This window comes from Pinus tabuliformis, chromosome 9 (genome assembly GCF_031772625.1).
Source record: "Pinus tabuliformis cultivar Carrire ecotype Pingquan chromosome 9, CPIR1, whole genome shotgun sequence".
In the NCBI taxonomy this organism is placed as follows: Eukaryota; Viridiplantae; Streptophyta; class Pinopsida; order Pinales; family Pinaceae; genus Pinus; species Pinus tabuliformis.
Genome location: NC_142307.1, coordinates 1,808,489,570 through 1,808,515,671, shown reverse-complemented (window position 1 = coordinate 1,808,515,671; position 26,102 = coordinate 1,808,489,570). Strand labels below are relative to the sequence as shown.

The window sequence follows — 26,102 nt, the reverse complement described above, 5'->3', positions numbered from 1 at the left end:
CCCATGTTATTGTAACAAAGCCTATTTACAAGTTAATAATATCCAAGGTAAATGAGGCTCAATACACATGGTTAAGAATCTTGTTATATTGTAATTTATTGTAAGTATTAAGTTTCTATGTGCTTATTAATAAAATTTAAATATTGTTACAGAATACATCTCCCCCATATTGGGTTGTATAGATTATGATATTTAAAATTGTTTTTTTTTTTTTTTGTAACTAGTACAACCACATTAAAAATATTAATGTGATTGATATAGCCAAAGGCTTCATAAATATAACAAAAAAAACTATTGCAACACGAAGAATTCCTTACCAATGAGACATTTACTGACTAACCATGTAAAAAAGGTTACTAACCATGTAAAAAAAGGTTACGGATCAACTTTAACTTGAGAAAAAAAAGGAACTACACATCTTATTTTAAAGTGGACCATTTTGCTAAATAAAATTTTCTTATATATAAATGAATATTATAAATAACAATGAGGAACTTATCATGGAGGAACTTATTAGAATTGGAATAATCTCAAATCCCTAGGAAATTGGTGGGTGGGGAGCTACTTGGCACAATTTAATTTTTAAAATTTATTAAAAGTAATGGACCATTTTGCTAAATAACATTTTCTTATATATAAATGAATGTTATAAATGATAATGCAGAACTTATCATGGAGTAGCTTATTAGAATTGGAAAAATTTCACATCCCTAGGAAATTGGTGGGCAGGGGGAGTCGAGTCACTTGGTAGAAAAAGAATTTTTTAAATTTATTAAAAGTCAATGCAACTTAACAAACTTTGTAACACACTACAACCTTAATAGATATTAAGACTAAGCATATGCTCCCTTGAAAATCAAAAAATCAACAAATGCTCATCCATATTAAGTTGAAATAAAAACCTTAGCCATATGTAAATTTTGAAAAATATATAAATTATTGTATAAATAGTTATTAAAATTGTAAATATTAAAGTTAATTATTTTATAGTAAAATGTTTTAAATAAATTTATTAATAATTTATAAAAATCCACATTAAGTTGAATAAAAATCCTTGGCCAAATATATAAACTTTGAAAAATATATTAATTATTATAAATAATTATTAAAATTTGAATATTAAAGTTATTATTTTTATTGTAAACTATTTTAAGTAAATATATTAATAATTTACTTTTAGTGCTTAGGAGTAGTTTAATTAGCAAGGGCTTCTGATTTACCTTCGTATGGGTATGACTATGGTTTATAGCGGTAACACTGGGAACTATCCTTAAAATACAATTTTTTTTAGTTTCTTAATAATCTATTTTTAAATATACTTCTTCTTATTATTATTTAATTAGGTTGAAATGGTTTATTATCTTAGAATTTGATCTTGTCCTGATCCAGCGACAGAAAAGTCTCGGAATTTATGTTATTAACATGGTTGCCATCGGGATAGTTAGTCCCTGGGCTCTCCCTTGGGTCGAACTCGACTGCCAACACCTTACTACTGTTTCTGCCATTAGTGGAGGCGTTGAACAGTCCCAACCATTGGCCATAGCTATCATTAGGCATATAATCACTGGAAGTTATGGTAAAATGCCAGACCCTCCCCACCACTTCCCATAGGTTGGATATTGAAAACGAAAGCGGTACTGAATGATACTGTGTTACCTCCACAGTACAACCTGAATTTCTTTCTCAATAACGCTCTTCCAAAACTATTTTTTACTGAATATTTGGGATTACCTGTACCAGAGGTGACCTGCAAAGCATTCACTGCGCCGGTGGATATCCCGGAGTCGCCAAGCATAATGAAATTGCCCATATCTCTATTCAGATCGAAAGACGGAAAACTGATCTCATAACCGGAAGCAGTTCTTCCGACCAAAATGGACATAACGGCTGCAAAGAGTATTGCTTCAATGGGATCCATTCAATTGAATTCAGGTGCGAGGCAAATTCACTATGAAGCGGTATTAAAACAATGGTAGAGCATGGCTGAGGGGAAAGAACAGATCCATATGAGGGCCAAAGAACAGATTCGCTCAAAATTATGAGCAATTCAAGCAGAGACACCGGTCCTCCAAACTAGACTTTGTTCGTCAGCATTATAAATTGTTTTGCTGTCGCCTGATCAATTATTATTTTGTTGTCTCATTTTTCGTCCAACTCATTGACCAAGACTTCGTAGAAGGATAGCGTGTCATCACATGCTAATTTCAAAAAGGTTAAGCCACTTATAAGGCGATAAGCACCAGCCTACATGGTATTTAACACTTCATGTTATTTTAGGTTTTTATTGATGGAGATTATTTTGACTGGATGTTTATTGTTTGTCATTTTAGGATATCGTAATCTCTTTTTATACGCATTATTTCACATGTTAATATGGAAAAGCCATGGTTGGTAATCTTCTTTTTGAATATATTTTTATTCTGTGTTGGTTCAGGTTAAGTAAATATGTTTATAGTTAAGTGCTTATTATTGATGGTTTTAGAAATGATAATTTTTTTTAATATGTTATCACATTTTAACATGAAAAGAGTTTATTAATCACTCTATTTTATTTTATATATTAATATATAAGGAAAATTAAATTTAGGTGTAGGTTTAAAATCAATGTGTTGTATGTTTAGTTTTATTTGAGTAAATTTATATAATGTTAAATTTGATAATTCATATATATGATTAAAAGAACATTTAAGTTGTTAAGATACTTGGTTATGGTATTAGTGTAAACCACATCAACTCTTAATATAGTTGGATTGTTTAAAATTAATGTGTTGTATGGTTAGTTTTATTTGAGTAAATTTAAATAATGTTAAATTTGATAATTCATATATATATGATTAAAATAACATTTACGCTGTTAAGATTATTTGGCTATGGCATTAGGGTAAAACACATCCACTCTTAATATAGTTGGATTGTTTGTATTCATGAACCACCTCAATCCTTAACATAGTTGGATTATTTATATCCATAGAGTTTCAAATCAATAATCTTCACAAAAAAATGTCTTACATAATGCTCTATCATAAGCTAATTTATATCTCATATATCAATAGATAAAACATTAACTACTTATAACTAAACATTTATTGAGTATTTACTTTATAACATGGCAATTTCTTTTTACATTTATTTAGCAATTATTAAAAACATGAGAATAGCTATGATGTGAGCGATTTCCTATTTTTCCTTTGTATGTTTTGAAAATGTATCGTAAAAGATATGACTAATAATAAATAGATATTTGTGCAAAATTTTCCTCATTTACCCTAAACATAGCTAGATTATTTATCTTTGCTCATTTTCCCAATAAATTTTACACAAAAAATATCTTACATAACACCCTATAATTTAACTAATTTATATCTGACACATCAAAAATAAAAAATTAAATACTTATAACTAAATATTACAAATTAAATACTTATAACTAAACATTATGGCATATTCCTTTAACATAAACTAATTTATATCTCATACATCAAAAATAAATACTTATGACTAAGCATTATTACATGGGTTTAGAGATAGAGGGCGATTCACTTATTACTGTTGATATGTTAAAGAAGTTACGAAATGGTAAGAGCTGGGCCTCTGTGTCAAAGAGTTGGCGGACAGCTGCGATTTTGCAGGATATTGAACTCCTCCTACGTCGGGTTGAATATCTTTTGATTACTCATGTGCTACGGGATGGCAACCGCACAGCCGACCTATTGGCTAATTGGGGGGTGGAGGGCCAAATAGACGAATGGATTGCAGTTGGGCATCGGTACAAAATGACCCCAGCTGGCATGACTTACATAACATCCTGCATCAAGATCATGCTGATGCGGTTGCCTGGCAGAGGCGCTCAACGCAATGATTTCACTCTCCATCGAATATGATGTTACAACGACCTCCCACAGGTGCCATCACACATACGGGCAGGTTAATTTGTATACGGAAGGACAGAGCATTCAAGACAAGATCATATTATCCAGCCTTTCGATTTAATATGGTTAATGACAGTACTAAGGAGAGCATGCCACCAAGAGGGAGATTGCGATTCCCAAGCGGCCATTGGGTTAGGGTACCAAGACGACGTGCATATTATGACGGTGAAGTATCCCCATTATCCTTGTTTGATGGTGGTGTTTTAGGCAGAGCAATTAATGATTTAGATCGATCGTGGTGGGCTTGTTTAGCAAGGTGGCAGGATCTCGGGCCCTCTACCATTGCATGCAGTCTCTTTAACTTTCCTCTGCATTGTATAACTGATAGCCATTTCATAGTTCAATTCTATCAGCCCGGCGTCTTTAAGGTGATGGAGTATCAGGGGCGCGGAGGTAGGCTTACGCGTAGTCAAACGGCCAACTTCATGGAGAAGGGCAAAAGCCCTGTGGGGGATACCATGAAGAAGGCGTTTATTGATATTCAGGGGGATTCGGATGAGGAATTGGAGAAGCCGAGGGTTTCTGCAGAGGCTGCTCCTCGCGGCGGAGGGAAAGGGAAAGTGGGTATTCGGAGGCCACCGATGTGTACTGTGGAGAATAGTGAGGATGACAGTCAAGAGTGGAGTGATGTTGAACGAGGGTGTCGTGGGGTAATGCGAGGAAGAGGGTCACAGCGAGGGAGAGGTCGCCCAGCAGGTCGTGGTGGTGGGGGACGTAGAAGCGCAACTCAGTTGGATGATCTTGGCGAGGGGGCTGCCACTGAGGGCCGACGATATAAACGGGGCAAGAAGGATATCAGGCATCGACTGCAGGAGGCAGAAGCTGCGTATGTCACAGATACTCATCCGGATATCCGCACGATGATTGAACAAATGGAAGATGAAGCTTTGCAGGGTTATTCAGAGCCTGAGATGGGCGATTGGGAACAATACTTACCTGATCCTGGGCATACCCGTGGCAGACGGTCACTTTACAAACAGTCGTTGCACGTGTACTGGGGGATGAAGAGGTTACTAGCTAAAGCCATGGAACAGGTGGCTCTTGAGATGGCGGAGTTGATTCAGGGCATTCCCACCATGAAGAAAGAGTTGAAAAATATTCAGATTATTCTTATGATGCAAGAAAAGAAAATGGATGACATTGTGGCGCTGTTACAGACGGGCGGTTTGGGGGTTAAGCTGGAGAAGGAGAGGTTGCCGACGAAGGAGCAAGAGGTTCCGTTGCAGTAGACCCAGTATTAACAACCATGTTTGCAGTAGTGCAGCAGTTTTTTAATCTGGTTGGTTCTTTCCTGTTTTGTTTATATATATGCTGAAAGACAAGGACTCTGACTTAGTAGTAAGCTTAGCTGTTTATATCGCATGGATAGAAAGACTGGTTATCTTTTGTTTTTGGATGGCTTTCAAACATTTCAGATGGTTAGCCTGGTTTCCCTTAAGGGCGGGCGATGACCTGTCCATATTATGTATTTGTCCAATATTTTTATAGTAATGGAAATCGAGTACCGCACTAGCTTACAAAAAAAACATATTCCTTTTATAAAATAACAATTTAATCCGACACTTAATTCAACCATTGTTAAAAACATATAAAATAGTTATCTCGTAAACAATTCCCCATTTTTCATATGTATATGTATTATTGTGTATCATTAAAAAAAATATACAAACTTTTTATCATTTACCCTATTATGTACCTTTCCTCATTTAACCGATAATCACACAAAAACTGTCTTACACCCCCATTATAAACTAATTTATATCTAATACAACAAAACATAAAACATTAAATAATTAATTAGACATTTATTCCGTATTCAATTTATAGTGTGGCAATTTCCTAATTCGCCAATTACTAAGAAGATGGTCATAGCTATGATGTGAGCAATTTCCTATTTTTCATTTGTATGTTGTTGTGTATCATTTAAAAAAAAATTACTCTAAATACAGCTGTATTCACTCTATGACATGGAAATTTCCTTTTATACGTCATTTAGAAATGATTAAAAACATGGAAATAGTTATACCTATGATGTGAGCAAGTCCCCATTATTTATCATTAAGATAACTGGATTAACATGTTTGCAATTTCCTTTTATAAGTAATTTAGCAGTTATTAAGAACATAAGAATAACTATGATATGAGGAATTTTCCAATTTTCATGAGAATAACTTTGAGTAATTTTCCAATTTTCATTTGTATATTGTTATGGTGTATCTTAACAATATGATCATGTGTGATTGATTAAGGTTGAGTACATAAAAAATTATATTCGTAAAGATTAAAATTTAGTAAAAGGTTAGTATTCATTTGTTTTTATTATTTAAGGTAAGTTTAATTGAATATTTATTTTTAATTATATCTAGATAGTTTATATTAAATATTTTATTCAAAATATATATTGAAATATTTTACTAATAGTTTATATTGAAATATTTTTTTTATGTTGATAATGATTAATATTCTTAGATATGGTTTATTAGACCATAAGAAAATAAGATATTACTAGAAATCTTTACAATTTTGTTTCTGTGTTTCAAGATTGTTGAGTTAAAAATTCAAAAAGGTTGACAATGTGAGAAACATTTTGAAATTTAGATTTAATATAACCTGAACAATCTAAGAAAAATTCATTTTCATTTTCATTTTCAACTCTCCTAGTATCACAAAGGTGATAGACTATTTCATCCCATAACATTTTTAAACTTGACCAATAACCACTTTCATCCTGGAGCTCATGAAAATCTGTTTTTATTTTAAAAATATATATTTTAGACTTTACACTGATTGAAACACTTTTCATCTTTTAAATTTTAATTGCTCACTTTCTTATAATATATTAATTTCTTTTTCCCTTTAATTTTTTATCAATAAAGATTTTCCTTTACATTTTCAAATAATGATTTTATCAATTTAAAATTTATCTTTACAGTTTTACATAATAATAGCAATTATTTTAAATTTTAATACAACAATTTTTTAATATTTTTTATTTTAATAAAAATAATTACCAAATAACGTTTTTTAATATTACTTTAATAAAATATAATTTTTTTATTAATTTAAAATTTTCATATATTAATTATATAATATAATTTAAAATAATTAATATAAATTAACATAAATTTTTTTAAATAACAACTGGTTATATAGTTATCATAAACAACTAGCCCATTGCAATTTCCAACCATAATACTTTTAATAGTTGATTTATAAATTTGATATGAAAGGGAACAAAGCAATAACAATGCAAGTAATCGAGACATATTAAAGATTATAGTATTTCACATTCTCTATTGGTGTATGTAAACAAGAAGATTAAACAAAAATACAATGAATTATTATATGATATAGTTGTGATATTAGATATTCGCTTAACATAAATAATTAGCGCAGTGCAATTTCTAATAATAATATTTTAATTTCTAATAATATTTTTAATGGTTGATTTATAAATCTATTAAGAAAAAGAATAAATGGATGTTAATTTTATTAGGAAAGATAACATGTAAAGATCAGGTTTAATTTAACTTATAGATGAAATGGTGTTTTCATGATTAGTTTTTTAGTTAATTTTAATTAAAATTAGACAAAGATTTGTAAAAATTTGAGTTTAAATTATTTAATCTGCATAATAAGTACCTTTCGGGATATTCAGGTTGCTAAATCCATTTATGCATTCAAAAATGTATTTTGAATAACAAAAAACCTTGAAATTATAACGCAAAATTTTGGTGAATTCCAGTGAAAAATGCTATTTCTTCTATAAGTTAGATTCAGGCCAAAGATTATGGTACTTAACATTCTTAAGTAATTTTTTAAAGTAAGTTGTGATGTTAAATAATTTTATTATTAATCTAGATTTATTTTAATTTTGGAGCAATTCTCTTTTCACTCTAAAAGAGGGTTACATTTCAAAATACTTGATCCCTTGTGGCATTTCGTAGATCCTGAGTGAAGATGGATCTAGGTTGATTTTATCATTAATTATAATTATTAATTTTATGTTTTAAATTTTATTTATTTTTCATTTTATGTAATTTGATCAAGCCAAAAAGTTTTATTAATAATTATAATTATTATTATTATTAATTTTCTTTAACGGGCTAAATTTTAAAAATGTTATAAATAAAATAAAAATAAAATATCTATGGTATTAATAAGCCATGGTCTTGGCTCATTGTACTCTAACAAAGAGTTGGACATGTGGTATTGATAAGCCATTGTATTGGCCCATGATATTGTAACAAAGTCTATTTACAAGTTAATAATATCCATAGTAAATGGGGCTCAATACACATGGTTAAGAATCTTGTTATATTGTAAGTATTAAGTTTTTATGTGCTTATTAATAAAATTTAAATATTAGAAAATCACTATTTTACACCACATCTTCTTCCCCATACATTTCAGTTTTTAGATTTAATTTAAAAAATGGTATAAATTAAATTAAAATAAAATATTTAGAAAATGTTGTAATGAAATATATTTTACATTACATTTAATGCCTACACTTCTCCTCATACTGAGTTATAGAGGGCATCCCCAAAATTGTCGAGATTATAGTATTTAAAATTATTTTTTGGTTTATTTAAATATGTAAATTTTCAAAAATATATAAATTATTGTATAAATAATTATCAAAATTGTGAATAATTAATTTTTATTGTAAATTGTTTTAAATAAATTTATTAATAATTTATTTTAAGTCTTTACTGGTAGTTTTACTGGCAATGGATTTTTGATTTACCTTCATGTGTATATGACTATAGTGGTAACAATGGTGAAACCCACGAGATGAGGGTTCAAATCTTATTGAGTATATATATGACCTGTTGTGTCTTGGCTAGAAGAGTAGGCAACCCCATAGCGGACGTCTTGGCTCTTGTTGAGGCATAAGTTTCACGTTATTGTGCGGGCTATTGCACGTAGCCTAGGTTTATAGTGGCGGCCAGTTAGATTTGATCCTAGGTCTGTTTAGGATAACTCTCACCAATTACCGATTATCCTAAATTTAAAAAAAAAGTAAAAAAAAAACAATAGAAACTGATCCTCAAAATACAAATATTTTTGTTTATTAATAATTTATTTTTATATATATTTAATGTTTTTTTGGGATGAATTTGTTTATTATTTTATAATTTGATAGGTTATTTTGAAAAATATATTTTATAGTTTTAGAAAGTATAAGTATAGTAGATATTGGAATTAGGATCTCAATTTCGTATTAATTCGGATCAATTTTAATATTAATTTAAAGATAAATTGTATATTTATTTTTAATTTTATTAATAGAAAATCAAAGTTAGTTAAGATTGTAAGGCTCAAGTATTTTTTAACAAAATTGACATGTAAAATTTTGGATGTCAAACATAATTTTGATGTATGATATTTGTAAAATATTAATTTAAAAATAAATAAATATAATTTAAAAATAAATATTACTTATATTATTTTGATGGTTATTTTTAAATAAAATAGGTTTTTATTTTTTATATATAAAATATAAATTAAAATTAAAAATCCATAAATCTTTTAATTTATATTATAATGAATCTGTTTAAAAAATATGTGAATGTTTACCTTTAATATATATAACATAAATAATATGAATTTTCTATGTGTTTAGAGGTAGTTCGTGATCAAATTAATGTAAGTTATGAAAAAATTAAGAGATGTAAGGTGCAAAACCTTGTTGTGACCTGGTTTAAGGAGAGGAGCATAATCTCTAGATGTTAGAGAAGGTTTGTTAATATAAAAAAAATATGAAATGTATGTATATATATAATGTAGTATAAATGAAATGTCTATTTTTTTATAATTATCAATTTTGTCAAAATTTAATAAATATTTTTAAAGCTCTAAAAAGTTTTTAAAGTGCTAAATTAATTTATACATTTAAAAAAACATTTCAAATAACAAAAAATTACAATCTTTTCCAAAATTATATCTTCAAATTTTAGCGAAAAATTCGTATCTCATTTATTTTTAAAAAGCATTAATATTCATATATATAAATCCATTATACTTTGTCTCTTGTTAAAACTTCATGCAATGCGAGCGAACGAAGGAGTGACTGCGGAGTTTTATCTCTACCAGACTAGATTTTTTCTCCAACATGATAGTGGGTTCATCATTATATTCTCCCAGTAGCTGGGGGCTTTTAACAGTGGCTGGTATATGTATATGGTGATTTTATTGCCTTTGATGGTTCTAGTACATGGGGCTTGGAGATTATATTGTATTTTCTAGGTACTAAGTGATTGTAATCATAGTAGTCTACTTATTTTCCCGGGGCTATAGGGAGGGTCCTTGTTCTGTTTGGTGCTTTTCACTTGTGAGTGTTGACTTTGGTAATTATGAGGGGCCTTTATCGGGTTTTTTTTTTTGGTAAAATCTAGGATAATTGGTAACTAGTGAGAGTTATCTTGAATAGACCCAGGATCAAATCTAACTGCCTACCACTATAAACCTAGGCTACGTGCAACAGCCTGCAAGCCGCACAATAGCAGGAAACTTATGCCTCAACAAGAGGCGAGAGTTATCTTGAACAAACCCAAGATCAAATCTAACTGGCTGCCACTATAAACCTAGGCTACGTGCAATAGCCTGCAAGCCACACAATAGCAGGAAACTTATGCCTCAACAAGAGGCGAGACTTATCTTGAACAGACCTAGGATCAAATCTAACTGGCTGCCACTATAAACCTAGGCTACGTGGAACAGCTTGCAAGCTGCACAATAGTAGGAAACTTATGCCTCAACAAGAGGCGAGAGTTATCTTGAACAGACCCAGGATCAAATCTGACTGGCTGCCACTATAAACCTAGGCTACGTGCAACAGCCTGCAAGCCGCACAATAGCAGGAAACTTATGCCTCAGGTGAGACGTCCACTATGGGGTTGCCTACTCTTCTAGCCAAGACACAACAGGTCATATATATACTCAATGAGATTTGAACCCTCATCTCGTGGGTTTCACCCAGTGAAACTTACCGTTAAACCCCATATCACTGTATTGATCGGGTTTTTTAATTGTTACCCTTATTTTTTTTCTATATCTTCTGTATTTTGGTTGTATATGGGGTTGGCCATTTTTGTGGTCTAGGGCAAGGTTGGTTGGTTATTTCCTTGGTCATTGTTGGGCTGATTACTAATGTCACATTATATACTCACTGGTAGAAACCTATATCTGGGCTTTGGCCCCTGGGGTTGTTTTGATATTTGTGACTAGTTGTTGTGTATCTTGTGGGGTGTTTTCATTTGTGTTGGGGTGACACATTTATTACAGGTCGGATTCACCGTTATTTTATCTTTTACTCTATTTACATGAGGATATTAGCGTTGGTTTTTGGGTCTCGACTAAATTTCTAGATGTGATTGGGCATGATTGGATATTAATTTTCTCATGGTAGTTGATTAGTTTCTTCAAATACATTATTTGATTTGACTTCATGTTGATTTTTTCCTCTTGTGGAGAGAGGTTGGGTGGTCTCATTAACGTCGAATTCAGGGTATTAAGCTCACCCCGGATGGAGAGGCAAACACTCATCAACAATTTGTGGATGATACTATGTTGCAGGGCATACCCACAGTTAGGGAAGCAAGAGCAATCAAAAACATACTAAACGACTTTGCTATGGCAACAGGAACAAAGGTAAGCCTCAACAAGTCAAAAGTTTTTTTCTTCAATACCAATATTGCTATACAAAGAAACATTACCAGGATTCTTGGTTTTCAAAGGGAACAATTACCATCCAAATATCTTGGCATTCCTCTTACTGACAAACCTCTAAGCAAGAAAATATGGGAATCAATTTTAAATAAACTTCAGGACAAGATCAAAAAATGGACATGCAGATCCTTAAACCTAGTAGGGCGACTTGTGCTCACACAGGCGGTCCTACAGGCCATTCCCATTTTCATGTTTGCAGCTCTCCCTGCTCCTCAAGGTATTAAGCAACAGATAAGGAGCATACAAAGGGACTTTCTATGGGGCAAAGGGGAGGAGAAGAAGAAGTGGGATTTAGTGGCTTGGGACAAGATCTGCAGGCCCAAAAGCCATGGCGGCTTGGGGTTGCATGACCTAGAAACTCTCAACAAAGTTTCGGGAGCTAAGCTCTGGTGGAGATGGATCAAGGAGCTGAATGCCCCCTGGGCCAAACTTTGGAAACAAAAGTATGCCAAGGATTGGTAGGAGAAGGATCATATCAGAATGTCAGGACAGATTAGGGGCTCACACATTTGGAAACTTGCTTGGGATAATAAAGGCATTATTCAGCAACACTGTTTCTGGGAAATCCGAGTAGGGGATCGTGCTCGATTTTGGGAGGACAACTAGCAACAAGAACCCACCCTGAACAGGAATGACCTAGCAGTCCTTAAGAGAGACACAGAGAGCAAAGGTCTGTTATTGGTAAAATATTTCTAGGACCAGGGAAGTAATAATGTAAGATGGAGAAAATGGAAGGACCTAGGTTACAATGATGAGAGTCCTTTGAAGGCCGAGGCAGATGCTCTTACCCAGGGTTTAGAGCATAGGAAAATCTTGGTTTCCTTCTCACCAAACCAACTAAGATGGGGGAAGAACAATGAAGGTAAATTTAACCTCAAAGAAGCAAAACAGGCAATCATAGGTTTTAACATTGTGAATATAGAACAAGTCTGGAAGGAGCTTTGGAAAACTCCTCACTGGATGAAAATAAAGTTATTCATTTGGCTTGTGCATCAACGAAAGATCCTAATTTTGGAAAACCTACTAAAGAAAGGCTTCATTGGCCCTTCCAAATGTCACCTCTATGGCTCACATGAGGAAACAATTGAACACCTTCTCAACCTTTGCCCTTTCTCTGCTAAGGTGTGGAATTGGGTGGCCTCAATCTTCAGACAAACTGACAGGGACAGTCTCAGCATATCCAACACATTAAAAAACTGGAGGAAGAACTTCTCAGAGAATGAGATCATCAACAAAGCTTGGATGCTAGTACCAGGCTTTGTCATTTGGAATGTTTGGAAAGAGCGCAATAGGTGGATCTTCAAAAATAAAGCTAGCGAGCCCCAACACATAATCAATCAAATTCTAAAACAGCTTAAAGAAATAGTTAAAAGCCTTTTGAGGTCAATTCCCAAGGATCCTCCTGTGCCTCACGAGGAGAATATTATACTAAATTTGGGACTATAGTCCATCAATCCTCAAGGAACAATAAAGGGAGTGAGAACAATAAATTCAAGGTCTAGTAGTTGGAAGTCCCCTCCACAGGGCTTCTTAAAGGTAAACATGATGGATCTTCTAAGGGAAATCCAGGGGTAGTTGGCTTTGGGGGTGCCATAAGAGATCATCAGGGGCAAACAAAATACATCTTCCATGGCCACTTGGGAAAGGGTACCAATAATATGGCTGAACTCCTGGCATTAGAACAATGCTTGGAGATCCTGGTGGAGGCAAATTTACAGAATGTTATCATTGAAGCAGATTCGGAATTGATCATTAGAGTAGCCAAGAAAATTCACAATGGAACTTCGCCAGATAAAGTGTCGAAGCATTGGAAGCTACTGTAGGTTTTTTACCGTATCCACTCTCACTTGCAAACCCTTAAAACGATAAGATTTGTTCATGTTAGAAGGAAGGAAAATATGTTAGTGGATCGGTTAGCCAACGAAGGAGTGACCTATAAGGACGGGGATTCTCGACATTCCTGGGAGTCGTTACTTTCCAGAAAACTGCGAGAGGACTATTTCTTCCTGGAAACCAAAGATATGGAACTATGGATGAACTGTTGTTTGAAGGGATTTAGTAGACAAGTGGGAGGATGGTATCACCAAATTCATCTACTATTTTTGGTCTTGGCTTCTCTCCACAACTCCGTTCACTTTCGGTGGAATGATGAAGGGTACGAATCGGGTAGCGCCACAGATCTGGCTACCTATGTGCATTTGGCTCAGTGGGTTTTTGTTGGAGACTCCAGGAGGAAGGCTCAGAAATGTCACCGGGAATGGTCGAGCGGTCTTCGCTTGGCGACTGAGCATTCTGGTTTTTCTGTGAAACCTCAGACGCAAAACCATAAATGGTATATCGCACGGGACAAGAATGGTATCTGGTTTTTTGTAAGTTGCCTCCAATTCCACTCATTGTGCGACACGTTGCAACGAGAGGTGAGAGAAAACTTCTCTCATTGGGCGGTTAACCTTCGTGCTTCTCATCTGCGCGATATTTGCGATGGCCGTTGGATTGGGGTTGTGTAATCAATGATGGGGATTGGTTTGTGCTTGTTGCTTGAGGGTTCCGGACCCGAATTTTTTTATTGGACTCAATCTATAGTTGTTGTTGGGTCCGTTTGTTGGGGGTAGAGTGGTCCACTATCGGTCCCTTTGTGGACCCCTGGTGGGATGCCTATAGGGCTTTTGTGGGCCTAGGTCCCTAGTTCTTTGCCGTCCCTATTGACTAGGACACTTTGTAAACTATGTAATTTGGTTAGATTAATAGAAGGTTTGTCTCTTACTTATCAAAAAAAAATATCATCTTTAGCTTTTAAATCATTCCATTAGTCTCATTTCATTTCTATTATTCTATTATATCTCTTTAAACAGGAAATTGGTCCCTTTATCTGCAGTCGGACCCACCAATTCCAATGGAAAAGGAGTTGCCTTAAGTTCCCGACTGGGTGGTATTCCCCGATGTTCAGGTAAAAATTTTCTAGCCTTCAGCAAGGTTATACAACTTAAATCCACAGTATCTCAAACCTGTCAGGGAAGGCCAAACCCCTTCAAAGACGGGTTTCCTGGTAAATCATGGTGGAGTGGGTTTAAAAAAAGGCATCCATACCTTGTGTTATGTACAACTGAGGGCCTTGACAGAGCCAGTGCTATAAATCTATGCCCTGCAATTTTGTCCAAGTTATATAACACTCGTTCTGTCGCATATGCGCAACACTCATATTCCCCAGACCGTATATGGAACTATGATGAAACATGATTACAGGGAGGAAGGAATTGTGGTATGCAGTTAATTTCCAAGAGAGGGAGCATAAATGTGCTTAAGGTTTTGTCTAAGAGAAGGGAGTGGATCACCATTCTTTATTGTGTCAATGCAATTGATTCTTCAATCTCAGGATTTTATCTATTCAAAGGTAAAACACAACTAAAAAACTATATACAAAACTATGAACCAGGTGCATGCATGGCTGCACATCCCCATGCATGGATGACAAAGGAACTATTCCTGAATTGGCTTTGTCACTTTGCTACATCTGTATCAAGTGGTGTCTCAACTAAAAACAAACATCGATTGATTTTAGATGGCCATGGAAGCCACATGGTTGTGCAGACAATTGAAGAGGCCAACAATTTGGGCATTGACCTGTTAACATTGCCAACTCATACCACTCAAATATTGCAACCCCTTGATGTCAGCGTGTCTGAACCTTTCAAGAACTATTTTAGGGTTGAGCGAGCTTCGTGGGTGGAAAAGAATCTAGTGGTGGAAGTAAAGAGGTTTGAGCTAGCAGAGCTTGCAAGTAAATAATATAAAACGGCTTTCACACCTTCTAATATCATGGCTGGATTTAGGACTTGTATATGACCACTTAATGTTGATTCTCTTATGCATGATACTAGTTGTAGATGAGCATTTTATGTGGAAGTTCAAAAAGAAGAGAACCTGTAAGGCCATGTTGATGCCGAGGAAAATCTTTTTTCTATTGAAGGCATAATGTCCCTTTATGAAGGCCACTTATATGGTGATGACGATGAACATGTGAGTGAGATACAGTTTATTCATGAACCAATTGTCAATATCATGGAGGTTGTTAACACCCAGGTTGTTCCCTTTGACTCCTAAGGGAATACGGCCGGGGTAACCACTAACCAATCTTTGGATTACAGCTTCTAGCCAAACTATAATCAGAGAGGGCTCTCTCTTTAAGGTTTGTCTCTGTTTTGAGAAGAATTTTAGGCTAGCTATGATGCTCAAGGTTTGTTTTTGGACTTGGTTGGGTGATAGTTTCAATCAAGATATATATGTGCTCACTAGTATGTTCTAGGCCATTGGGCATGGAGTCAGTGGTCCTTTAGTAGTTTGGTGTGCTGTGTTGATACAGTAGTGATGCTGCAGAGCTGGATAAGTGTCTGAGAAGCAATGCTTTGAAATTGTGATTAAGTGTGATGTGTCCAGTTCATGAAAGGTAGTTAAGAATCTTCCAATAAACTGATATGCAAAAGAAGTGAGAATATTATTTAGAAGTAGTGAAGAATTTCTAGACAACATTCACATTTATAGAATTAATGAAAAACATGAGCATTTAAGAATTCATGTCCATAGTTAATTCTGAAGAAAACAAATTCTGAAGAAAACATTTACCGCAATAAAAGATTGAGCACAGGGTGTAACCAAACATATCCTGCACTATCCCTCTTCTCTATTGCTAGATTAGTGAAACATGAGCATGATTTAGTAACATAAGAAGACAAAACAGAGATTAAGGAAAACTTATTATTTCATCAGACAGCACAAGAATTCTGCAACAGCACGTATGTCATCAACAAGACATCAAAGTTTTAGGAAATCACTGAGCTGGTCCAGCCCTTTGTATTAGATAATCTGAAAGTGTACAATACATTTGCCTCAGAGTGAAAATCACCAACCCCTTACGCGTTGCTAAGGGGGGTATATATACAAAATTTACATAGGAAAATATCAAGGAAATGAATTAATGGCTCCTTAATGTTATACCAACTCCTGGAGCCTTGTAGCTGAGAAAGTTAATGCTGTAATAACTCTTCAGTGCTTTAGCTGTCCAAAATAGTCAGAAACTGTTGACTTGGTGGCTGTTGGAGTCGGTTGAGGGTACGCTGTCCAAAATTTGCGTATCTTCTTATCCTTTGGGCTAGCTGTCGTTCTCCATGTGCTTAGTCACCTTTCAGCTGCCTTAAATGCTAACTTTATTCTGCTGTTTGTCTTCTAGTGAGTTGGAGCTGGCAATGACCGAGCAACTGGAGCTATCGTGGCAGAATTTGAAGCATTGCCTGCCACCAATCCTCCTTGGGCAACTGATGTCTCCGAATTTTCACTAAAGTTTCATCGGCCTCTGTATATCTGTAAAAATTTGGAGGAATTTCAAAAAGGTGCTTTACCTCATTTTCAATAAAAAACAGGCCTTCAAGTTTATTGTATAAGCTCTGTCCTGTTGGAGGCCCTGTTTCCTCAGAAGTACTGCCAGATGCAGTGATTTGATTTTCAATGTAAGTTGCCATCCTGTTGGTGTACTGCTCTCTGGAGATCAGTCTTCCTGCAGTGCTTAGTAGGCTGGGCATTCCTTTTGCTTGCAGTGCTACCATTTTGTGTTGGTATTCATCCACCTCAGCCTGTATTTCATAGCACTTCCTCTCCACAGTTTGTACATAATTCCTGAGAGTGAGTACCTTCCTAGCTGTGAGGACAGCCTCTGTTCTGTTGACTATGCCAATGGCTGCCAGTTCCTCCTTTTCTTGCTTGTTCAAAAAGTCTATCATTCTATTGGCCTGGTCAGGCCTTTTTCCCAGCGCTGTCTTGGCCCTTTGAATCTCTGTCTGTGCCTGGCCAATTAAATCCATCTGCTCATGTATGGTTTTAATTGACTTCCATTGCTTAGTGATGGATTGGTCAATTTTGGCCCATAGAATCCTTTTTATTTCAGCCATGGTGCTTTCCAGATTCAGTTCTTTCTCCAAGGCCTTTATTCTTTCCTTTAGGGCCTTTATTTCTCTGCCTTGTTCTGCCACAGTTATTTTTGATTTGTCATATTTGGCATGTAATTCTGCCAATTTTTCCTTGGCCTATTTTATTTCATTTGCCTGGAGCTCCATTTCTTTAACGGCCTTAGTCAATTCTTCCACGCTTGTGCTGGAATCTGGAGCTGTTGTTGTTGCTGCTGCTTCTGTTGTGGGGGCCACTGCTGCCTCTGCAGTTGTTGCCGTGGTTGAAGTAGTTGGAGGAGCTTGGGATGTAGATTCTCCCTGTTTATCTTGTAATGCCCCTTCAAGCTCTTTCTACAAATCGAGGACCTTCTGGTTTAGCTGCATTATGAGGTCCAGATGCTCATCAACCTGCTTTTCCTTTTGTAGCTCTGCTGTTTGAGGGTGCTCTGTGGGCAGCAGCTTTAACCTCTTCTTTAATGCATTGAGGTCATCCACTTTCTCTTCGTAAGGGCCCTTACACCCTTAGGATCCTTAGGATCATGTCCTAGGTCGATAATAATGTCCTCATGTGATTTTATTCTGTTGTCTTTGGCTAGGGAGGACATTCTTTCAAAATCCAACTGAGTGTTGGTATTTTTTAGTGACTCTTTTAGTTCATGGACCATGGTTGCCCTGTCTACCAAGGTTGCATAGACCATTTCTCCAATCTGTTTGTAGAGTTCAATTTGGTCCATGGGATGGATGTCTTTGGCTAGGACCTCCACCCTTGTCTTCACATAATCTGCCGCTGATTTTGGATGGGGCACTGTAGGTTTGAAATGGCTGAGGATCATTTTCTCCTCTTGAATGTCATATACAGACATTAGCCTTTCTTTTTGGGCTGGTGTTGCATTAAGAAATTGTTTATAAACTTCCACCCTCAGCAAGTCATTCTGTGCCTTAATTTGCTTGAAAGAAACCTTAGTGCTTTTGGGCTTCTTGCTCTGCTGAGAGGAGGAGGACACCTCCAAACCAAGTTGCAATCCCTGCTCCTGCTGAAAGGAGCTTGTGCCTGTATGCTGGCTGCCCTCCCTGTCTTTCCCTGAACTGTCAAGGACTTCTTTAGTGATGTCTTCTACCTCTGGGGAGTCAGCCCTTGGCCTTTTGGTCTGGGGTTGTTGGGAGGATCCACTAGCAGAAGTGGACTCTTCTTTGTCTCTTTTCGTACCCCTGTCCTCTTGTGCTGGGGTCTGCAAAATTGGAGCTGTTGGTGGCTCAGTTTGTGGAGGGGGAGTCTGCTCTTGTTGCTACTCTGGTTGCTTCCCTTGTTGCTGCTCACTTGAAGGGGCAGGCTTTTCTTTCACGGTTTCTTCTTCAGCACCCATTATTCCTTTCCCGTTGTCTGTACCTGGTGCTGTTGTAGAAGGTGCCTGGGTAGCTGGTGCAGTTCTTGAGGCCGAGGTCCCTTCTCCTGCTGAGTGCGGCCGTTTGAAGGGTACCTGCTGCACAGAATCTAGGTCAAGAGTCTTTTCCAATTCCTTGACATTCTTTTGCATTACCTCTTCTTCAGTTAATTTTTAATTAAAGTATCCTGCTGCCATTCTTGCTGGTTGGCATATTTTTCAATGTGTGGATATTGCAATGCTTATAACCTAGTAGCCTGTACTTGATTCTTCTAGCAGTAATGAAGCCTTCAGGGTTGTAAGGGACCCACCGGAAACTGTGTGATAGCTTGTATGTGTCTTTGAGGATTAGGTCAGCATCTTCCCATCCTTCTTTTTTATTCATGATGAAGGGGCCCACCTGGTGCTTGAACTTGAGATGGGCTTTCTTTTTGGAGCTGTGAAAGTGAGTGAGGTCAGAGTGAATTAACTACCTATAATACTCCAAGGCAAATATCCTCATAGGCACATATTTAGGGAGCCTGTATGGACAGAGCTCACAGCCATAGACTCTGATGACTGTATGATCCTCATATAGGTACCAATCACCTATTTTGTAATTCTTGGAGAGCTGCAGGACTTTCTGTATTTCAGTTGATATTCTGGGAGGAGGGGACCTCATCAATAAGCAAGAGACAGGGTATACAAACTGGTCAATAAATTCACAATAGGAATAGGGTGAATTTTGGACTTTGTGATAGACAGATGTCCAGAAGATGACAGATCTTCTTTCCCCTTTATAATCCAGCTTTTTGATGTAGCATGGAAAAACCTCGGACTGATAGTACATGAAAAGGTGGTAGATATATGATGAGTACTTGAAGACACCCTGTATGTCTACTTTGCATAACTGATCATGAATCTTATTAGCTATGAACTTGGCAAAGTTATATTTGCGGGCAGGGGGTTGGCCTGGGCTGTAAGCAGCTAGCAATACCAGCATTGTTTCATCTAGATGCTCGCTGGTTCTGTATCCCAATACATAAGCAATCATGTCCAGCAATAGTCTGCCTACCTCAGTAAAATAGACATCCAAGTAGGGAGGTGGCCCTGTGGGCTGGCATTCAGGTCTCATAAATGTCCTGGTGATCTTTTGAATATCCTCACTGGTCATCTTGGCACCAGTGTCCAGCAGATAATTCATAGAAAATGGGAACAGCAGCTCAGTTTGATCAAAGTGGAGCATCTTATTGATGGATTCAGGATTAATGTGAAAGAGGATGCTCCCAGATGGAGACTTAATAGCTCTGTGCTGCACATCATAGTTTTCAGCACATAGGCGAATAATCTCAGGAAAAACATTGACAGAGGGGAGACAGTAGTATGGCAGATTTGACTCCCATATCCCTTATGTATCCTGACCATTCAGGTAGTCATCTCTTAATTGCCTGAAGGTCTGCAAAAAGTCCCTGTTACCCACAAAGTCTTCAATGAGGTAGTCCCTGTCAGCAAGAGGAAAGGACTCCAGGTCTTTATTTGGTGCATTTAAAGGAGCAACACTGAGGGCTGAGGGTGCGGGAGCAGCCATTGTGTAATCTGATTTTGAACAAGGTGACTGCAATGGTTTGCAAGGTTCCTGAGAGCTTAAGTGACAGGCTTACTGTAGATAATGCTTGGAATTTTCTTCAAAGTGGGATAAGCAGGCTTGGCAGACTTGTCTCTGTTGTTTTTTGGTAAATTCACAGGGATTGTGAATTGGTCAAGATGATTGCAGAGGGTGTGCGGGCTTCAATTTGGTAACACGCGGACTCGGGCCTCCACCCGGCAAAAGGGAACAATACCGGGCAACTCGGGGCTAAATATGTAAATTTCAAGCCGTGAATTATGGTTTGAATGTCAAATTCTTGGAGCTGGGGCAATGCAGGTTGATTTAATTGTAAATTCAGTAGTGGACAGTATGCAATTTAGGATTTGACCTATGCTTATTGGAGAATTTGCAGAGTAATGGCAAGCATAGGGACGAAATAAGGAACTTGCGATGAATACCTGGATAAAATAGCACTGAACGTCTTCGGGCCGAGCAGGGGGAGCTCAGTGCAGCTGGATTGACAAGTGATGGTAGCCGCAACTTTGAATTTGATGGCTCAGAGGCAATTTCGCGGTAAACAGGTTAACAGTGGTTGCGTCCTTTTCGCTTGAAAATGACCACAAACGGCTAGTTTGGCTGTTTTTAACGATAAATTTGGGCAAAAAGGGTCATTGGCGCTTTTTCTGCCAATGACGTCAGGGCAGGCCCGAGGTACGGAGTGTGACGTGGATGTTGAGCTGGAGGCCAGCGTGGACGGACATGGTGGCGGGTGGAGAATAGTGGCAGGGCGACGTGGAGGGCCACGGGGCGCCAGGGCGGGCGGAGGAGGCACGACGTCATGATGACGTGTGGGTGACGTGGTGTCGCAGGGGTGGTATTAGGGAGGTGGTAAGCGGTCTCCCCGCACCACCTTTGGTGATAGGCGGTATCGGGGAGGGGGGCTCCGAACAACCCCAGCACATGCCACGCGTCCTGGGTACGGCCCCCATTACCGCCCTCTCCCCGGAGGTTAAAGGGCGACAGGTCAGGATCCAAGATTGACCGCCCACCGTTGGATCGGGGGCGGCGGACGATCAACGGCCGGCGGGAGTTTTCAACCGGTCGCGCATGTTGGGGGGACCCGCCCGTATATTAAAATAATCATTTTAATATTTGGGACGCGGGACTTTAGATATTGGGATTTTTGTGGGTTTTCGGGGTTTGAGTTAATCTGTGGGGGGAAAAAGGGTTATGATTAGGTTTAAGTGAAGGGAAAAGGGGCTCTTTGATGGAATTTTTTAGGAAAAGAGGGGAGATGTTGGATTAGGGGGAGGTTATTACTCTAACCAGAGGCTGGAGTAATCCCATGACAGGGTTGACCATAGTCCCTGGTGGACTAATGTCTCCCTTAAAGAAATTTATTTAGCTATAGTGCTAACCAGGGGGGAATATTATACATGTTTAGGGGTTTATACACCATGGTGTTATAATAGTAAGGGGAAGGGAAACATAAGGGATTTAGTGTAGATAGAGTCAGTAGTTAGTACTGGGGGGAATGAGAATGGGAAATGGTGTTTACTAAGCTTTTTTGGGAATCAAGCTTAGTCAGGGAGTATATCAAAATGAAAAGAATTTTTAGACAAGAAATGTGGCTTCTTTTCAAGGAGAGAAGTCATTTATGACATCAAATTTGTATAAATGAATAGCACAAGGAGGACTAGTCAGGCAGATCCTGCAGTCCTCATGGGAGGTTAGTAAGAAACTTTGAAGGGAAATGAGGGAAGTTAGTGATGACTTTAGCACTTTGGTACTTAGGCCACTTCTCTTGCCTTTTCTGCTGATGGCGACTTTGATTTACTCCAAGTGATGCCCTTGGCTTTAGCTTTCTGCAACATTCCACTGCCTACCCTGCCTATTTCCTAGCATTTTTTGTTACTTCAAGGAGGGTGCACTTGGACTTGCAAACCCTGTGCCTTTTCTTTTCCTTTGGCTTTTCTTTTGATATTCTATCTAAGGCTATCCTTATTGCTTCCAAGGTCCCAGATTAAACAGTTGGGAACCTTCTTTCTCTACCTAACTACTTTGTCTGCCAAGATTGAACTGTTTGGACAGACTTCTTTCTCTAATCTATAACAAAAAATTGAAACATGGCCTGACCCAGCTTAAGCTGTTGGATCACCCATTGGGAGATAGGGCAACATCAACCAAATGTAAATGTGTGTCTTACATCAGAATATGAGATCTTTGCATTCCCAAAGTAGATCATATTGGCACTTCCCATGGAAATCATGAAAAAAGAAACCTATTGGTATAGGTAGCTAACAGTGGCTCCACTTGGGGATGGTTTTTCTTCTTGAAAGACCAAGAACAGCAGGTCAGAATGCCTTGGCTCTTGATCTGTTCTTACCAAAATTTGAAAATTCTCTCTTTGTACTTCAAAACTGGAGGCTATTACCTCTGTGGAATTTCTGGCATATAAAGCCCCTTTCTGCTTATTTGTAGTAGCTTCTCAAACTGAACTATTTATGTGCTGAAAGAAAATATATACAGCTGATTATATACAGATGGGGGAACTCTGTTATATACATGGAAAGTAGTCGAAATAGTGCTTCAACATCCTGCCGTTTACAGGACCTTCACCTAAGTCAGTGCCATCCAAATTTTCCAAAAAATAAGTGTTATTTCCCTGTAGTGCTTGTATGACAAAAGTCCCTCTCCAAAGGGAGTCAAATTTGCCATGCTTACCCTTGTCTTCTCTTCTTGAATCCCACTTAAGCACTTTGTCCCCTATGAAGAAATCTTCAGCCTTAGTTCTTCTGTCAAAGGCTTTCTTCAGCTTTTCTTGTAGGATTTGAACTCTGCTATACACTTGATCTCTGGTTTGCTGCAGACATATTATCTGATTGATCCTTCTCTACATGTCATTTGGCTCAGCTTGACTTTCTTGGAGTAACTTCATGACCGGTACCCCTAGTGATGAAGGAAATTTGGCTTCTAGTCCATAAACTAACTCATATGGGCTGACCCCAATGGACCTCTTGGTTGTTAGTCTATCTGCCCATAAGGCATTCACAAGCTTCTTATGCCAATTCTTCTTATTTTCTTCCAACACCTTCTTTATGATGTTCACAAGGCTTTTATTTGATGATTCAGCTAGGCCATTTCCTTGGGGATAGTATGCAGTAGAATGGCCCAAGGTAATGTGAAATTTGTGGCAGAAATTCACCATCTTCTTAGATCTGAAAGCAGCAGCATTGTCTGTTATTATCTTATCAGGACAACCAAATCTAGAAAGGATATTGGTCTCAAGGAACTGAATGATAGTGGAATCATTTGCTTGTCTACATGGGATGGCCTCAATCCATTTGGTGAAGTAGTCTGTGGCTGTGAGGATCCATCTATGTTGGCCTGAAGATGAGGGATGAATTTCCCCAATGAAATCCAAGCCCCACTGCTGAAACGGTCTCTCTGTTGCAATAGGCCTCAAAGGGAGTGGTAGTAACTTTCTCTTTCCCTCAAATATTTGACATTTGTGGCATGAGGTAGTAAATTTTTTAACATCAGAGAAGATAGTGGGCCAATAATAACCAGCCCTCAGTATCTTATCCACAGTGGACTTCCAATAGAAGTGTCCACCACAATCACCTGCATGAAACTCTTCCATGATTTTGTTAGTCTCACTCTCAATTAAGCAGTTTAACAATATACCCTCATGGTTTTTCCAAAGCAAGTTGCCACCCATGACACAAAATTTTGAAGCTTTCATTTTTAGGAACCTACATTTAGTTATGGACAATCCTGGTGGAGCACACAGGTTTTTTAACACATAACATATATCAGAATACCAAGGGGATTGTTCAAAGGCTACGTTGATCTTTGGAGTCGCCAGCTCCAGTTCACTGTCCAGTTGGTTAATGTCTAAGGCTTGAAAGTTTGCTTCTGTCATTAGTTTGGCCAAACCTTGCCATTTTATCAATTTTGTAGGTTTTATTTCAATATCAAATTCTAAAATGTTGGCAATCCACTTTCCTCTTCTGCCCTCTAAGTTCTCTTGAGTAAGTATGTCTTTCACAATGGGACTTGGTACATAAGCTATAACATGGGAATATAGGATGTAAATCCTAAAGTCTTTGATGGCTTTGACCAAAGCATAAGCTTGTTTCTCCATGATTTGATATTTGAGAGGTGCATCTCTAAGAGCTCTACTAAAGAAAGCAATGGGTTTCTCATTTCCTTGGTCATCTTTCTGTAATAAGACAGTAGCAATGGTATGCTGGGAGGCAAAAGAGAAAATAATGAATTCTCTATCGAATTGAGGGTTTGTTAAGACTGGTGTTTGGGTAAGGGCCAACTTTATGCCTTCAAAAGCTTGATTTTCTTCTACCATCCATTTCACTTTTGAATCCTTCTTTAGCATGCTATTCAGTAATCTGATCAATTCTGCTAAGTTAGGGATAAACCTCCTTAAAAAGTTAATCTTTCCCAAGAAGGCTTGCAATTCTTTGATGTTTCTAGGGTGGGGCATTTGTAAGATAGCTTGTATCCTGTCTGGGTCAATTCTAATGCCATCCTTTGAAATGATATGCCCTAACAGCTTACCTTCTTCCAAGCCAAATAGAGATTTCTTGGGATTTAAAGAAATTCCATACTTCCTACAGGTTATGAATATTTTCCTTAGATGTTTCAAATGTTCTTGGTCAGATTTTGAGAAAGGTGTGAGGTCATCTAAATAAATGACAAGGAAGTCATGAATCTCTTTAGCAAAAGCGATATCCATTGCTCTTTGAAATGTAGCCCCTGCATTCTTCAATCCAAAAGGAATTTTTACATATTTGAAGGTTCCCCATGGGGTTGTAAATGCAGTTTTTTCCTAATCATCAGGGTGAACTAGGATCTGGTTAAAACCTGAGAATCCATCAAGTAAAGAAATTCTTGAGGCCCCCACTACTCTTTGCAAGATGTTATCCATCTTGGGTAAGGGGTAATTATCTTTCAAGGACACTTGATTCAAGTTCCTTAGATCAACACAAAGCCTTATTTCACCAGTTTTCTTTCTGGTAGGAACCAAGTTTGAAACCCAATCAAAAAATCTGATTGGTGCTATGATGCCAGCCTTAAACATTTTCTGCACCTCTTGCTCCATTGCTGGGAGAAGCATAGGATTGATTCTCCTCAATTTTTTCTTAAAGGGTTTTTGATTTGGCTTGAGAGGGATAGTGTGTTGAATGACAGAGGTGTAATAGGATTTTAAATCCTCATAACTCCATGCAAAGACATCTTGGAATTCTTTAAAGAGGTCAATGTATTTAGGCTTCTGATCCGGTGGTAAAGATGCAGACAATTTAATTATCTTGGGTTGTTCTGCAGTTCCAATGTTACACTCTTCTATGGTAGTATTGAGGGGCTGCAATTTTGGCTTCCTGAGAATATCATTTGAGTCGAAAATGTCTTCCAGGGGAGTAAGGCCTGTTGGGAGGAAGTTGTCTTTTAGTTGTATAATTTTAGCTTCATTATCAGCTATCTCCTCACAACTGATTTGTTTAAGCTCTTGTAGATTTTCTTTGTTGAAAATGGT

General features: G+C 37.1%; 1 protein-coding gene across 1 annotated transcript; it reads right to left on the bottom strand.

Moving 5' to 3' along the window:
• Positions 1-1,362: 1,362 nt before the first annotated feature.
• Positions 1,363-1,918, bottom strand: LOC149156005 (putative L-type lectin-domain containing receptor kinase S.5). Its single transcript, XM_089444604.1, has 2 exons — positions 1,732-1,918; positions 1,363-1,637 (listed from the first exon to the last, which is right to left on the bottom strand). Exons 1-2 carry the CDS (start codon positions 1,916-1,918, stop codon positions 1,363-1,365), a joined length of 462 nt encoding a protein of 153 aa, XP_089300730.1.
• Between the last annotated feature and the right edge of the window lie 24,184 nt (positions 1,919-26,102).

Bases quoted from the DNA above. Each gene is read 5' to 3' on its own strand.
- LOC149156005 (XM_089444604.1), bottom strand. From the start codon at position 1,918: ATGGATCCCATTGAAGCAATACTCTTTGCAGCCGTTATGTCCATTTTG. The intron at 1,638-1,731 runs GTAATCCCAAAT...AGTATCATTCAG, and splicing joins GCAGGTCACCTCTGGTACAG to TACCGCTTTCGTTTTCAATA.